This window comes from Eleutherodactylus coqui, chromosome 2, assembly GCF_035609145.1.
Source record: "Eleutherodactylus coqui strain aEleCoq1 chromosome 2, aEleCoq1.hap1, whole genome shotgun sequence".
Classification (NCBI taxonomy): domain Eukaryota; kingdom Metazoa; phylum Chordata; class Amphibia; order Anura; family Eleutherodactylidae; genus Eleutherodactylus; species Eleutherodactylus coqui.
In genome coordinates, this window is record NC_089838.1 from 143,617,526 (window position 1) to 143,634,989 (window position 17,464).

The 17,464-nt window shown below is 43.9% G+C and overlaps 1 protein-coding gene across 1 annotated transcript in view; it reads right to left on the reverse strand.

The window, feature by feature from the left end:
* Positions 1 to 17,464, reverse strand: part of PAWR (pro-apoptotic WT1 regulator) — a 92,671-nt gene that overhangs the window by 13,746 nt on the left and 61,461 nt on the right. Inside the window, exons 3-4 of the mRNA XM_066591698.1 lie at positions 15,648 to 15,773; positions 1,728 to 1,756 (exon numbers count right to left, since the gene is read on the reverse strand). Of these exons, the coding sequence (XP_066447795.1) occupies positions 1,728 to 1,756; positions 15,648 to 15,773 (155 nt within the window). The remainder of the gene's footprint in view (positions 1 to 1,727; positions 1,757 to 15,647; positions 15,774 to 17,464) is intronic.

Sequence of the window (17,464 nt, forward strand, 5' to 3'; positions counted from 1 at the left end):
CCATCACAGGATCGTACAGCCCATTTTTTTTCAAATCTTTACTCAACTTTCTTTACATGATGAAGGTTAAAGGGGTTGTCCCGCGCCGAAACGGGGTTTTTTTTTTTTTTTTAACACCCCCCCCCCCCCCCCGTTCGGCGCGAGACAACCCCGATGCAGGGGTTAGAAAAACAAACCGGAGAGCGCTTACCTGAATCCCGGCGGTCCGGCGTCTTCATACTCACCTGCTGAAGATGGCCGCCGGGATCCTCTCTCTCTGTGGACCGCAGGGCTTCTGTGCGGTCCATTGCCGATTCCAGCCTCCTGATTGGCTGGAATCGGCACGTGACGGGGCGGAGCTACACGGAGCCGGCATTCTGCACGAGCGGCCCCATTGAAGACAGCAGAAGACCCGGACTGCGCAAGCGCGGCTAATTTGGCCATTGGAGGCCGAAAATTAGTCGGCACCATGGAGACGAGGACGCTAGCAACGGAGCAGGTAAGTGAAAAACTTTTTATAACTTCTGTATGGCTCATAATTAATGCACAATGTACATTACAAAGTGCATTAATATGGCCATACAGAAGTGTATAGACCCACTTGCTGCCGCGGGACAACCCCTTTAAGCTTATACTGAAAGCTAGTATCACATAAATACAAGGGCCCTGTATAGAAGAGAAAGAGTCCCAGAAGGATAAAACAATGCAAAGTGTAGAGCCCCATCCTGGTGTCCCTTCAAGCCACAGCACCAAAATCATCCACAGTGCTGTATAGAGAGTTTGATCACTCACATCATTCACCTTGTGAGAGAGAAGAATGGTATGGCGTGTGTCCTACCCCATAACAAGAGGTTTGTGAACAGGAAAAACAATATACATGCTCATAGTGAATGTTGATGCGCTTGGATCCTTCTTATTCCGCCCCATAGCATCTGCGGGATTGGTGTCCACTGTAGGTTATATATACACTTACCTCACAAAACACTCAAGGAGGGCCTGTTGGAAGTGATCATGGGTATCTCTACCACCTATGCTTAAATTATAGGACACTGAAATCACTTAAAGGGAAAAAGAATCTAGAAAAGCTAGAATAATTCACAGAACAAATCCCTAAAATATAACTAATTATCACTCATTTAAAAAAAAAAAAAAGTTCTAGCCCAGTTTGAGAAAACATTTATATTATTTTCCTGTGAACTATCTTAAGGGGAGTTTGTCTATAATTACTATTCTATCATCTTAGGGATGGTTTTAAATTATTTGGACTTCAGCATTCTTTGATTATCACGTATTTCCCACTATATACATTTTCTTTTCGGCAGTACCTTTATAAAGGTAGCTACCTGGTTAAGTGGTTGCTGGCTTTGGAACTCGGGGGCCCTGAGTTTGAATCCTATCATTGACCTTAATAATTGTACAAACGGTTTGACTGGGCAGCTACAGTCTCATCTATGGGAACTTAAAAATAGGTTCTTTCATTTTTGACTAATTGTTAAACTATGTCCCTCTTTTTTAATGAACGATATTAAAAGTAATATTTTAGGCATCTATTCTGTGAATTAAATTATAGGACAGAACGGTTGTGGTTTCTTGCATGTGGTAAACTGTACAGGTCACTTGGAACCTGCTGTGGGTAAACTAGGTACATTATAAATTAGCACTGAAAGCTAGCTGCTATTTTATATAAGGATTTATCCAGTCAAGCATATGTAACAGTAATCCATTTTCCAGGTTTGCTGTATTCTTACCTCTTATATCTGTTTGGCACATTTCTTTCCTAAACAAAGAGAAACAAAGCGAAATTAGCGGTAAATAATAAATTCACAGTAACCAAACGTTAGATATTTTCCCCTGCAGCACAGCCATATTTGGAATCATGCACATGAAGGTTTGAAGAAGAGCTGAAAAGCCATTTTCTTTAGCCAAATTCCAAATAGTTTAACATCAGCATAAAACAAGGAAAATCTGACTATCCCACATCCTATCTTAAGTACACCAAATGTAACTCTAGTTTATGTGACTTGCTGAATCATGTCTGCTTCAACCACTGAAGTTTCATGCAGCCAACTACATGTAGATGCCAGCAAACATAGAACCGTCACAGTATATTGTATCTGAGAGGCCCAACTAATATTCTGACAGCAGCAAACTAAAGCAATCCGGCTACTCTGTCACAAACTGAACTTTATTAGATGTGTCATCTTTGGTGCAAGGTCACTGAAAATCAAAATGCTAGGTCCAATTTAAAAAATTGTCATCACTTCAAATAGTTAAGAAGAATCCAAAAAAAGAAAGAAATTTTTTTCAATGCTTGAAATTTCCATTCTAGTATTCCGTCATGGAGCTGAAAAAGTGGAAAAGTGGAGAGCTGACTAGTTCTATGTGATTATACTAATGAGAATCTAACGCTATTTTCTAATTTTATTTACTAATCTTCTATGTGTATACACTGAGGAGAATCTACATCACCTCTATGTGTATATACTGAGGAGAATCTAACTCACCTGTCTGTGTGTATGTACTGAGGAGAATCTACCTCACCTCTATGTGTATATACTGAGGAGAATCTACCTCTCCTCTATGTGTATATACTGAGGAGAATCTACCACACCTCTATGTGTATATACTGAGGAGAATCTACCTCACCTCTATGTGTACATACCAAAGAGAATCTACCTCACCTCTATGTGTATATACCGAGGAGAATCTACCTCACCTCTATGTGTATATACCGAGGAGAATCTACCTCACCTCTATGTGTATATACCGAGTCGAATCTAACTGACCTCTATGTGTATATACTGAGGAGAATCTAACTCATCTGTTTGTGAGTATATACTGAGGAGAATCTATCTCATATCTATGTGTATATACTCAGTCGAATCTAACTGACCTCTATGTGTGTATATGCTGAGGAGAATCTAACTCACCTGTTTGTGAGTATATACTGAGGAGAATCTATCTCATATCTGTGTGTATATACTGAGTTGAATCTACCCCACCTCTTTAATGCAATGGAGCATCTCTTAATCTGTTATCTAAGCATAATCAAGTAGAGCAGAGATGAGTTTGTCCATGAAGAGATCGTGAGGAAGAGGATTTTTTATTATGTGGGTGCATTAAAGACCTTCTGAGGCCAAATTAGTGAACCAGACTTTTTACTCCCATTGACTTTAATAGTTTGAGTCACCCGGATTTCCAATTATTTTAGGAAAAGTGTGCAGATCCCAACCCAATTATTCTAATAATTATCATTCATCACTAGTCAAGAACTGACCTGTCAATTTTACTCTGAACTATGGATTCTCACTGAAGTCAGTGGGATACTAAAACGGCCCGAACTATGTGCTAAAAACACTCTGTATGAACGCAGCCCTAAGTCAGGCTTTCATTTTCCGTTGCTATGGATATGTCACAACTGAACTACAAAATGCTTGCTTATAAAACAAAAGCCACTGTATTCTAGTTCTGAAAGGAATGTACAATAAAGTGATCATTTTGAACCCAAATTACATATAAGAACAAATTAAAATTCCTTCTTTCTCCCAATATAACCATTAAAATTAAATCGGAATGCCTTTACTGAGTCTACAATATGCTGATTACGTGAGTTCATTGCTAAACAAGTTCACATTTCATTTTGGGACTTCAACTGAATAAACAAATAAAAAGTTTCCAGAAAGCCCAACAACAATCTGGCTTTGCACTCACTACATAGCTTTTCAGTCTATAACAAAAGACAGAAACTGATGCAGGGAAACAAAAAGCAAGCATTAGCAGGCCATAATGTGACACACTGTATGTCACTCTTGTTATAAAAATCTACATTACAGGACTTTGAAGACAAACTATCACCAATCCTGACATGCCGATCTTAGTGTAGAATCGTATTTGCCATTAAATAAACATTACTCATAACTCTGTGCTGTGCCATTCCTCTGTTACTCCTCCTGAATAAATTAACACCTCAGTGCTACCATTTCTTTGTGCCAACGGAATACCATGATTACTATGACAATTTGCCACAATCAGGGAGTGATATGGATGATGATTAAAGTCACCCTCTGGTCCTGGAGAAACAAAGATGGCCATACTACTTCTCCGACTACCTGACGAGAAGTGGTGCATATAGTGTCCTAGACTAAACCCCGATTTACACGGGACGAATGTCAGGCAAACGATGCCCGACACTCGTCCCTGCACATACTCGCTCCCGTGCTGTAACAAAGGAGCGAGTATCGCTGGCTTTCTGACAGAGTGGCCAGCAGGGGGCCGGGACGGCTGGAGGAGATTTCTCTTTTCGCTCTCCCCCACCCCTCTCCATTAGCTTAACACAGCGGCCTTTCACTACTGAATGTTTGTTGTTTACACTGAACAATCATTGTTCAGCTCATCATCCCTCTTTGAAGGCTGCATAAACGATGAACGATGGGCTGAACAAGGATTGTTCAGTGTAAACAGCAGACATTCAATACTGAATGGCTGCTGTTAAAGTGAATAGAGAGGGGTTGGGGAGAGCGGGGAGTGAAATCTCCTCCAGCCACCCCACTGCGAGCCAACGATACTCGCTCCTGTGCAACAGCATGGGAATGAGTACATGCAGGGACAAGTGTCGGGCAGCGTTTGTCTGACAGTCGCCCCGTGTAAATGGGGCTTAATGCATCATTAGTCAAGGACACTATATGCTGTTTTGATTGGCCAGTTCTGCCCACATGAACAGTGCTGGCCAGTCAGAGCAGCATGTAGTGTCTTAGACTACAGATGCATACTATGCACAGTGTACATCAGGCAGCTAAAGAAGTGGTGCGCTTGTATACCCCTGAGTAGAAATAGCGGAGTTATGTGAAAAACACACAACTCAGTGATATAGTCTTCCAGATTATATACGTATATTCTAATGTACAGTATACTGAGGAGAATCTACCTCCCCTCTGTGTGTATATACTGAGGAGAATCTACCTCACCTCTGTGTGTATATACTGAGGAGAATCTACCTCACCTCTGTGTGTATATACTGAGGAGAATCTACCTCACCTCTGTGTGTATATACTGAGGAGAATCTACCTCACCTCTGTGTGTATATACTGAGGAGAATCTACCTCACCTCTGTGTGTATATACTGAGGAGAATCTACCTCACCTCTGTGTGTATATACTGAGGAGAATCTACCTCACCTCTGTGTGCATATACTGAGGAGAATCTACCTCACCTCTGTGTGTATATACTGAGGAGAATCTACCTCACCTCTGTGTGCATATACTGAGGAGAATCTACCTCACCTCTGTGTGCATATACTGAGGAGAATCTACCTCACCTCTGTGTGCATATACTGAGGAGAATCTACCTCACCTCTGTGTGCATATACTGAGGAGAATCTACCTCACCTCTGTGTGCATATACTGAGGAGAATCTACCTCACCTCTGTGTGAGTATACACTGAGGAGAATCTACCTCACCTCTGTGTGAGTATACACTGAGGAGAATCTACCTCACCTCTGTGTGAGTATACACTGAGGAGAATCTACCTCACCTCTGTGTGAGTATACACTGAGGAGAATCTACCTCACCTCTGTGTGAGTATACACTGAGGAGAATCTACCTCACCTCTATGTGTATATACTGAGGAGAATCTACCTCACCTCTATGTGTATATACTGAGGAGAATCTACCTCACCTCTGTGTGCATATACTGAGGAGAATCTACCTCACCTCTATGTGTATATACCGAGCCGAATCTAACTGACCTCTATGTGTATATACTGAGGAGAATCTAACTCATCTGTTTGTGAGTATATACTGAGGAGAATCTATCTCGCCTGTCTGTGAGTATATACTGCGGAGAATCTACCTTGCCTTTATGTGAATATACTGAGGAGAATCTACCTCACCTCTATGTGAATATACTGAAGAGAATCTACCTCACCTCTATGTGTATATACTGAGGAGAATCTACCTCACCTCTATGTGTATATACTGAGGAGAATCTACCTCACCTCTATGTGATTAAACTAATGAGAATCTAATGCTCCTCTATGTGTAAACACTGAGGAGAATCTACCTCACCTCTATGTGATTATACTAATGAGAATCCAACGCTCCTCTATGTGTATAAACTGAGGAGAATCTACCTCACCTCTATGTGTATATACTGAGGAGAATCTAACTCACCTGTCTGTGTGTATGTACTGAGGAGAATCTACCTCACCTCTATGTGTATATACTGAGTCGAATCTAACTGACCTCTGTGTGTGTATATACTGAGGAGAATCTAACTCACCTGTTTGTGAGTACATACTGAGGAGAATCTATCTCACCTCTATGTGGATATACTGAGGAGAATCTACCTCACCTCTATATGTATATACAGAGGAGAATCTACCTCACCTCTATGTGATTATACTAATGAGAATCTAACGCTCCTCTATGTGTATACACGGAGGAGAATCTACCTCACCTCTATGTGTATATACTTAGGAGACTCTAACTCACCTGTCTGTGTGTATGTACTGAGGAGAATCTACCTTACCTCTATGTGTATATACTGAGGAGAATCTAACTCACCTCTATGTGTATATACCGAGTCGAATCTAACTGACCTCTATGTGTGTATATACTGAGGAGAATCTAACTAACCTGTTTGTGAGTATATACTGAGGAGAATGTAACTCATCTGTCTGTGTGTATATACTGAGGAGAATCTACCTCATCTGTGAGTATATACTGAGGAGAATCTACCTCATCTGTGAGTATATACTGAGGAGAATCTACCTCATCTCTGTGAGTATATACTGAGGAGAATCTACCTCATCTCTGTGAGTATATACTGAGGAGAATCTTACTCACCTCTATGTGAGTATATACTGAGGAGAATCTTACTCACCTCTATGTGAGTATATACTGAGGAGAGGAAACGGAGCATGCAGCAACAGATAAGAGGTCTAGGAGAATCTGGTATATTTTAGAAAACGTATTGAAAACTCAGACTTGCTTTAAGCATGCATTCACATGTAGCAGATCTGCTGCAGATTGTAACCCTTCAATATGAATTCAATTGAAGGGGTGAAGTCTGCTGCAGACCTGCACCAAACTCCACTACAAAATCTGCAACAAATCAGCAACACGTGAATGCGGCCTAAAAGCCACTGTGACAAGAAATCAAATAAATGATATCAGAGAGCATTCTATGAGGAATGGCCTCATTCCATCAATACAACAGCCATTCAGTAGGACTGCAGCAATGAAGTTATGGGGATACATCGAGCGGTTGACAAGCAACCATTGTTCTTTAATTCCACATGATCTGCAGTACAGCAACACAGACACGTCCTGCACAGCCAGGGATGACATAGTGACTAATGTGCTTATTAACAAAAGCTCCAGGAACAAAACGCATATCTATTCACATTTCAATAATATGCACAGGAATGGGGAATAATGCCGACCGCTTGCCTGGAAATGGTTTAGTTTCTCTACAGTCTTGGCAATGATCAAGAAGCACAAGGCATGGGAGAACTAGCGTCACATAAGACTACTGTTTACTAACTAGGGAGCATGTACTACATCAGATCTGCACATTCCTCACATACCATCAGTCACCATTAAAAACACATGACAAATTCCAAATTTAACTCATCAGGCCATTTTGTTAACATTTAAACACCCAAAACGGAATAGTACAAGAACAGGACTTAAAAGGCATAAAAGCCATTTCCTTTCTACACACAAAGCCTCAGTATTTGACATTACTGCAGTACTTGGCTAGGCAAATCTTCAAATATATCTACAGATTTACAGAATTAAGTAATGTAGCACTTCAGTTCCACGATAAATCCAGTCTAAAGCCAAGCTCCCACGAACGTATGGTAAAACGCTACATATAAAACGCAGGGTTATATCGGGGTGTGGTACGGAATATCACCGTGTTTTTTGCTTGCACATGACAGCATATCTCACATCTGGCAATTCAAGTGCATTGATTTTTGCTGTTGCATGTAATATTCACTGCGTATCATACATGTGCAAAAAAAAAAAAATGGCCCAGCATGTTCTATCTTACCATATATTACGTGTAATAGAGCCCTATTGTTCTCTATGGGTGTGTACGAAAATGTGGTACTTATGCAATTACATTGCGCGTTTGCGGCGTTTTTACGCAACGAGTCAATAAAAGAAAAGTTAAAAAAGAAGAAACCAGGAAGCCTGCGTATGATGGCGTGCGTGAGATGGTTGCTCTGTGTGCACTCTTGTTTTAGCCCTCCCTTCATGCCCATGATTTGCAGCATGATAATTATTTGCCTTTAGCTCAGAACTGCATACAGTAAGTTTGAATACACTCTTAAATGTTGGTTAAATAGTTGATTCATCTATTCTTACTGGAGCGGTGTTTTTTGCGGTAAGCGCAAGAAGTGGCCAATACAAACACTAGAAAATTGCCCTTTAACCCATATACTATTTGAATCCAGATTTCTGTTGCACCATCCTGATGGGAAGGTCAGCATGAACCGAGGAATCCTTCCTGTCAGCTGGTCAAAGCATGTCAGAACCTCCGTCTAATTTCTGGAAAATACAAGAGGCTATCCTGCCCATATGGGCCAATACTCCCACAAAACAAATTTGACCCTTGGAAGCTATCCCACGATGGATTGCTGCAGGCCTGATGGCCAAAGGAGGACTAATGCTCCATTAGATGGGTATTGGTAATAAACTGGCCATTCAGTGTATATGACGTAGGCCCCCTGCACACGGGCGGAAATTCCAGCAGAATTTCCATCCCTGGAAGCTGCCATAGGATTGCGTTAACAAACGCAATCCTAGGCAGACGGCCGTGATTTGGCCGCGCAAAATCTCGAGCGGTAAACAAATCGTGGCATGCTATATTTCTGAGCAGGGCTCGCAGAGCCCCGCACAGGAACGTCACTCACCGGTATCCCTGCTGCAAGATCTTTGGGATCCATGGGCCTTCGGAAATCGCGGCCCATTGATCCACAAAGCTCCCCAGCCTTGCCCCTACGGGTATGGCGTCAGGGTTTCTGCTTTGGCTCCCCCTGGTGGGGGTTAAAGAGGATGTTCCTTCCTCTGCCACCCTTGGGGTAACTCCAGCGGCCTGTCTTGCCCTTGCCTCGGTAGGCCTCTGGCTGTTGCACTGGGGCTCGGAAGAAGGTCTTCCCTCTCTGTAGCTTTTCTTCCGGGAATCCCTTCTTTCTGTCGGCCGCCTTCTCTAGAATCTTGTCAAGGTTCGGTCCGAACAAAAACTGGCTGTAGAACGGGAGGGCGCATAGCTTATTTTTTGAGGCTAGGTCGCCTGACCACGATTTCAGCCATAACACTCTTCTGGCTGAGTTAGACCGGGCTGTAGCTTTCGCCGAGAGTTTGACAGTTTCGACCGCGGCGTCCGCTAGGAAATTTGCTGCCATACGCAGGATCGGAAGGGAATTTAGGATCTGTTCCCTCAGCGTCTTATTGGATAGGTGTAGCTGTAGCTGTTCTAGCCATAACCCCAGAGTTTGTGCCACACAAGTGGCTGCGATCCCTGGCCTAAGTATGTTTGCTGCTGCCTCCCATGATTTCTTTAGAAGGCCCTCAGCTTTGCGATCCATGGGATCCTTTAACTGTACGGCGTCCTCAAAGGGCAGGGTCGTTTTCCTGGCTACTTTGGCCACTGGGACGTCTACCTTAGGTACCTCCTCCCAGCTTGCGCAAACTTCCTCCTCGAATGGGTACCTTCTTTTTACCCCTCTAGTGGAGAAGGAGCCTGCATCTGGTTTCATCCACTCTTTCTGGCTTATTTTGGTGATATTCTTGTGGACAGGGAAGGTATGCTTGCGCCTCTCCCCTAGTCCCCCGAATATCTCATCTTGTGGTTCTCTGGGCTCTTCCATTTTTAGTGTAGCCCTGACTGACTTAATCAATTCCATTAAGTCGCCCTGATGGAATAAGTATCTTTTGTAGTCCTCCTCATCTGAGGACTCCTCAGCCGCCTGTTCCTCTTGCTCCGACCCGATAGAACTCTCGGAGTCGGAAGGCTCGTCAGGAACATACGCCCTTTTCTGGCGTTTCGCTGGCGGCGCCAGCTGTGACGTTAGGGCTGATCTAACCTCTTCTTTCACCAGCTTCCTAACGTCCTCCATGAATCCCCCCGATTCCTCTTTGACTAGCCTAGCTACGTATGCCTTGCATAGAGGCCTCTGGTACGTAGCTGGCAGTTTTATCCCGCATTCCACGCATTTTCTGAGTTTTGTTCTGGGGGGGATGTCTTTTTTATCCCCCTGACAAAGCATTTTTGCGGGTAAATACGCAATTTTTCCACACACAATACACTGGATATTTGCATTGTATTTTTTGCCGCACTAGCTACTTACGGCCGCTGAGGCTGAGGTTTCAGCTGTCTCTGGGGCTGGAGCACTCATTACTATACCGGTGCTGCAGACACCTTGCGACCTGTAGTGCTGGCTTGTTCTGGCTTCTGTCAGGTTCCTATTTTTCTTTAATTTTCGCGCTCCTGCGCTAAGCCCCGCCCCCTCCGCTCCTGATGCAGACGCGATGACGTCATCGCGCTGGACACGTGACGCGGTGCCCCGCCGTCGAAGGGCTTCCTGGAGCGCCGCGCTGTAACTTCTGCAGGGAGGACGAGGGGGACTGAGGCTCCCGCTTTGTACCCCCCATGGGCCGCCGCGGGAGGAACCTGGCCCGGGGGTTACCACCCCATGTGGCGTCCCGGGAGTCGGCTGGCTTGGAAGGGAGGACAGGCTAACCCACTGCCCTTCAATCTGCCTGTAAGTAATCCTGGCTGGCTTCTCCACCAGCCCCTCTCAGAGATCCTGCCTCCTGGCAGGACAGGAAGACACTGAGGAAAGTGGGGAAGGGGGGGAGCTTTTAACCTCTCAGTGTGTTCCTGTCCTATCAGGAGGAGGCAATCTCAGTTGGTGCTGTCGTAGAGACGACTGGGGAAAAAAACAATTCCATAATCTTTGGGAGGGGGAGCTTGCTTCTGCATGGTACACATTGCAGCAAAAATGACAGAGCTTTATTTTATGGGTCAGAATAATTAGGGAGATACCAAATTCCTATAGATTTTTGTTTCAGTGCTACGTTTAAAAAAATGAAATATCTTTGGAAAAAAATAAAAATATTTTCTGCTGCCAGCTTGTTTATTTTTCCATCGATATAGTTGTCCGAGGGCTCATTTTTTGCAGGATGTCCTGCAGTTTCTATTGGAACGATTTTGGACTACATATGACTTTTTGATCGCTTTTTATTTTTTGTTGACTAAAAAAAAGAAGAAAAAAAAGCGCAATTCTGGCGTTATTTATTCTTTTTCCTGACGACCACAGTTTATGTCCACATATTGGGCATTTCTAAACATTTCATTATCTGGATAGTAAATCCTTAGTTTTGTTTCTCCACTAACGCCTGCTGTGTTATAGAAAAAAAAGTGGTTTTAAATTCACAATCTGCAAAAAAAAAAAAAAAAGTTCTACATTTTTGATGCACTTAGCTTTAATTCCTGTGAAACATCTAAAGAGTTAACAAACTTCCCAAATGACATTTTGAATACTTTGAGGGTGCATAAAGACAAAATTTATTGATGAAAATTTACCACCAACAGAAACTACACTATATCATGAAATAACAATCTCAGAATCGCATCGATAAGTAGAAGCATTCAAAAGTTATCACATAAAGTGACAGATGTCGGATTTAAAAAATAAGGCTTGATCCTCAAGGCCAAAATAGACCATGTCCTTAAGGGGTTAAGGGCACGTTCACATTATTGTCAAAAAGTGCCGTTTTCCTGCTACATTCTGTAAGTAGGAAAACGGCACTCCCTGGCCGAATGAAACAGTACTATATGGCCATAATAGGGTTTGTTTGATTTTCAGCCTGCAGTCCAGTATTTTGCCAGACTTTAAAAAGATGAAATAGTACAGCTTGCTGCACTATTTCCTACTATTTTATAGCAGAAATCAGTGATGGAAGTTCCAAACAGAACCCCTGACACTGATGTGAATCAGCCCTAAAGACATTTTTTTTCACTTATGTGTACAGATTTTTTTTTTATTTTTAAGCTCCCATTAGAGAACTGGAGCTTGCCATCATTTGATTGCTCATACAGTATAATGCAATACCATAGTACTGCATTATACTGTATTCAGACAAGACGTGCTATAGACATTCTTTAATAAGCAATTAGTATCTCCGGGGGCTTTCAAAAGGCTCCAGGCTGCCATGACAGCAGAACGGCACCTTACAATTCCATTGTGGAGGGCTGTACGATGCCCCCGAATACCGATCTGGGCATTCAAATGCTGCAGTCAGAATTTACAGACACATTTAAAGGTTTAACAGCTGCAATCAGCATGAATGCTGCTCGCAGCTGTTGTGGGCAGGTGGTAGCTGTCCAAGACAGCAGACACCCGCCATGTATGGAGTGGGATTGGCTGTCGATCTTGCGCCATACAGACACTGCACGCCCAGGACATAACCGTACACCCTGGGACATGAAGGGGTTAAAGGGGTTGTCCCGCGGCAGCAAGTGGGGTTATACACTTCTGTATGGCCATATTAATGCACTTTGTAATCTACATCGTGCATTAAATATGAGCCATACAGAAGTTATATACTCACCTTCCCTGCGCTGGCGTCCCCGTCTCCATGGTGCCGTCTAATTTCAGCGTCTAATCGCCCGATTAGACGCACTTGCACAGAAGGGTCTTCTCCCTTCTGGTCGGTCCAGGCACGAGCGGCGTTCTGGCTCCGCCCCCTTCTACACGTAGCTCCGCTCCGTCACGTGTGCCGATTCCAGCCTCCTGATTGGCTGGAATCGGCACACGTGGCGGGGCGGAGCTACGAGATGACACGTAGAAGGGGGCAGAGCCAGAATGCCGCTCGTGCCCGGACCGACCAGAAGGGAGAAGACCCTTCTGCGCAAGTGCGTCTAATCGGGCGATTAGACGCTGAAATTAGACGGCACCATGGAGACGGGGACGCCAGCGCAGGGAAGGTGAGTATATAACTTCTGTATGGCTCATATTTAATGCACGATGTAGATTACAAAGTGCATTAATATGGCCATACAGAAGTGTATAACCCCACTTGCTGCCGCGGGACAACCCCTTTAAACATTTTAACCAGACTGATATGACTCATGGCAATCTGTACAGCACTACGAAATAGGAATACTTTGGCACTATATTAGGAACTGCTAAATAGAAGATGACAGGAGATGAGTGCTGAAGGGGATAATAATCTTTCCTCGGTTAAAATATTATCTACATTCAAACTGCCTGTAAAAGAAACAGTGGCAGAAGAATTGTTAGCTGAACTGGATCAGCCATTGGTTTTCCATTGATTTCATTACCACTACTTATGAAATACCGTAATTAGTGGTTAAGCATGCTCGATCCTAAGGTTGAACCAAAATTTAAGGTACACGTGGGAGTTTATCAGGACTTTTTTAAATTAATGATCTATCACCACAATAGGTCATCAATATTAGATCGTGGGGGTCTGACCTGTGGCACTCTGTAAACCAGCTGTTCTTCCGAGCTGATGTATGTTGTAAATAGCATAGCTTCGTACACATGAGCCCTCAGTACGATTACATCTGCTGCACAGTGTACGGAGATATGCTGCTTCTGGCACACAACCGCTCAGAAGAACAGCCGATCATTGGGGGGGGGGGGGGGGCAATCCCCATAATCTTAGACTCATGACCTATCATAAGGATAGCATAAAAAGACAAATCCAGAGCATGCTCACATACAACATGCCCCTTGCAAAGTTTATGCGAGTGCAGAGATCTCTCATGGACACTAGATTATTAGAATATGTAGAAAGTGATAGTATCTATCGGGGTGTGTAGTATTAAAATGGTCTTTGTAGTATAATGATATTGGAAAAAGGTCACCCCGAATCACATGTTCACTGTCCACTCTTCAAAACCATGCAAACGTTCAGTGGACTCAATATTCTCGCTCCCTCACATCTGATTTGGTCTCAGGAAGTCTTTGATCATGATGGCAATAAAGTTAGCCAGTGACAGGGGGAATACTAATTAACTCCCGCCAGCAAGGATTGACACCTGAGATTCAAATCAGAAGAAAATCTCTTAATAAGGATTATTGGTCGTATGAAGGTCCCAGCCTGATTAAAATTAGATCTTTGGAATCAGGCAGGCCAGCTGATGAATACACATCTACACAATGAGGTGTGGGCCCCAGAACACCCCCAAATGGTATAATTTCCGGGGCATGCTTCGTATCACTGGGTAGATAAAATCATGACCGAAAATATGCCAAGCATATATTCCCGATCAGAGGATCTCCTGCAGAGATATGGCCCAAAATGGGGAATTATGTTTTTTTCACAGATACCTACGCTTCTACCCCCAACCCCTCCGTGAATGACCTCAGAGATGGTGGGGGGGGGGGGGAGGTGTGTTCTGGTGAAAGGCACAGGGACCGAGTTGTCAGACCTTCATAGGTGCGCCACAGCACGTGGACTATCCCGTTTTGCTTCCAGTGACTCTGCACAGATCAGAACCTTGGGCCGAACATCCTAGATCTGGTATGTTTCTGTTATTCCTTCCAGTACTGCCTGTTGTATATGCCTGTAAACCTTATCTCCACTGTACATCCTTTTTTGTATATGTTTGTACATATATAGATATGCAGCATTGCTAGTCTTTTTCTAGAATAAATCTGCAATCTATTAGTCGAACCTTGTCCGTTTTAAAAATGAACCATAACTCCAAAAACTGTGTTCATAATTCATAGTCTGGGTTCCAGCTTACCTTTAAAAGCTGGTGGTGGAAGCATGTGTGTGTGGGTATTGCAGAGAGCTAGAGGCGTTAGACCTGTTCAGCGGGCGATTAGAGCTTTTGTTCTGCATGCGAGCAGGATCCTGGTAAACCTGGGTACAAATCCACCTGTACTCTATCAACCCCACTAGAGTGATTGATTGAGGCTCTGCAGTGACACGTGGTTATAGCGGCAAAAGCACTTGGATTAGTCGATCCGTGATGAATTGGTGATAGAGGTGGGATCGATCGGGTCCCCCCTCCTCTGTCCCTGACCGTCTTCATTTAGCCAACATAAAAAATGACATATGGGTCGAAACATCTTGTGTTGTTCTTTATGCTGGATTAATAAATACAGTTTGACAACTACACACAAGGATAGATGCTGCCATAATTTGGCTATCCTGATTCATCAACAATAAAGTCCTGAAAACCACTTTAACTACAGTAATAGAGGAATTGTGTGCTTTGGGTGGCATTATGCTGTAAATTATCGAGCAGAAGCTATACGGATGTTAGCACTGATGGACTGCATTTGGAGTGACCTAGAATATATCGTTCTGCCTTCAGCACAAAGGAAGCCTATGTATAGTACAACTTATAACTCGCAATGACTAAACAAGCATAATCCTGTGGATGAGTCAAGTTGGAACCAGCTCCAGCCCGACTCACAGGCAGTGCCTGGTATTGCGACTGCCCCATTTCAGTGCACCCTCTTTTGATGTTTGGTGGAAATGCAATTTAATACTTTGCATCGGCATATTAAATAATACAAATCCGTTCACAGTCAAGTGTATTAAAAAACTAAAAAGACAAACATGAAGACAGATTGCTGGGACTGCACAAAACTGTACTAAATACTCATCCTCACCGACTGCAGATAGTCGTTTGGGTCTATACTCAGGGATTCATTCTGGAGGGTGTTTTGCTGGGTTACGGCATCTTCTTTCTTCCTTTCTTTCTGTCCAGATTCCTCATCATCCTCATCTTCAAGGCTCTGCAGAAAAGCAAAGGATGAATGAATAGATCTATTAAATGTGATTGTGACTATATAATAAGACAGATATATACAGTAGGCACAGGCCAGAGTACAGATTTCCCAGCAGCGTAAGAACACCCCTAACATTTTGGAGAAGTATTTTGGATAAGTGGAAGGATGTAATTTGTGGTAATGCAAACTAATAATATGTAGGGATGCCATGCTGTGCAGCGCATTCATTACACCCAATGTTTCATTGTACGCATACCAGACTGTACACTGTATATCTTGTATTATGCATAGATGTAACGAAGATTAACTTGACTCTTAATGCGCTAAGAAAATGTTCAGCTCCACAGTTTGCCATTTCTATAGCTTTTTAATGGCTTAAAATAACTTGTTTCGGAAAGTAATCAGGAGTCTGTACATCAGTACAATACACCATGCAGTCCACTCATATATTACACTATTTATATGCCACATTTTGTAGTCTACCCAATACACCTTATATTCTATACATGCCATACTGTGCCATCTACACATCAAATCCCTATAATACAGGGCTGTCAACTCTCTTCATATTATATACATATATGACTATAGTGTATAGCAGTGGTGGCAAACCTATGGCACGCGTGCCAGAAGCGGTACTCAGAGCCTTCCCAGCTGGCACTCGTCACCATCGGCCGCTCACCACATTAGTAAATGCCGGCAGGGGTACCGCAGCTCCCCTGCTAGTATGCACTCAGCAGCACTGCTAGAGGCACTGATCCCGGAGCACACTGTGATGTCAGTGTGCAGCCGGGATCCTTCTCCCCCCTCCTCTGACGTCTCCTACTTGGTTCCGTGAGAGCAGGGGAAGGGAGGAGGTGTCCGGCAGCATGTCACAGTGTGCTCCTGGGATCAGCGGCAGCAACAACGCCAAGCAGAGGAGGTGGGGGGAAGGGGAAATTTGGGTCTCAGATAGGGGGGAGGGGCGCTATTACTACAGGGGCCACTGTGGGATGTCGCTATTACTACTAGGGGCCACTATGGGATGTCACTATTACTACTGGGAACTACTGAGGGGTGTCACCATTACCGCTGGGGCCGCTGTGGGATGTCACTATTACTACTGGGGGCCGCTGTGGGATGTCACTGTTACTACTGGACTGATGTGGGATGTCACTATTACTACTGGGGCCACTGTGGGGTGTCACTATTACCGCTGGGCTGCTGTGGGATGTCACTATTACTACTGGGGCCACTGTGGGATGTCAATATTACCACCGAGACCACTGTGTGGTGTCACTATTACTACTGGGGGGGCCACTGTGGGATGTCAATATTACCACCGAGACCACTGTGTGGTGTCACTATTACTACTGGGGGGGCCACTGTGGGATGTCACTATTACGACTGGGGCCACGGTGTGGCGTCACTATTACTGATGGGGACGCTGTGCGTGGTCACTATAACCACCAAAGCCACTTTGGGGGGGGGTCACTATTAGCGCTGGGGCTGCTCTGGGGTTGTCACCCTTACTGCTGGGACCACTCTGGGGGGGGGGGTCAATATCACTGCTGGGATATGTTTACACGAGGTGGAAATGCTGCAGAATGTCAGCGGAAATTTCCGTGGCAAATTCCACAGCATCTCCGCATCCAAAAGAAGTCAAAATAGGCACCCAGTCTATTTTGAAACAGCCTTGTCCTTTTAAGAACGACGGA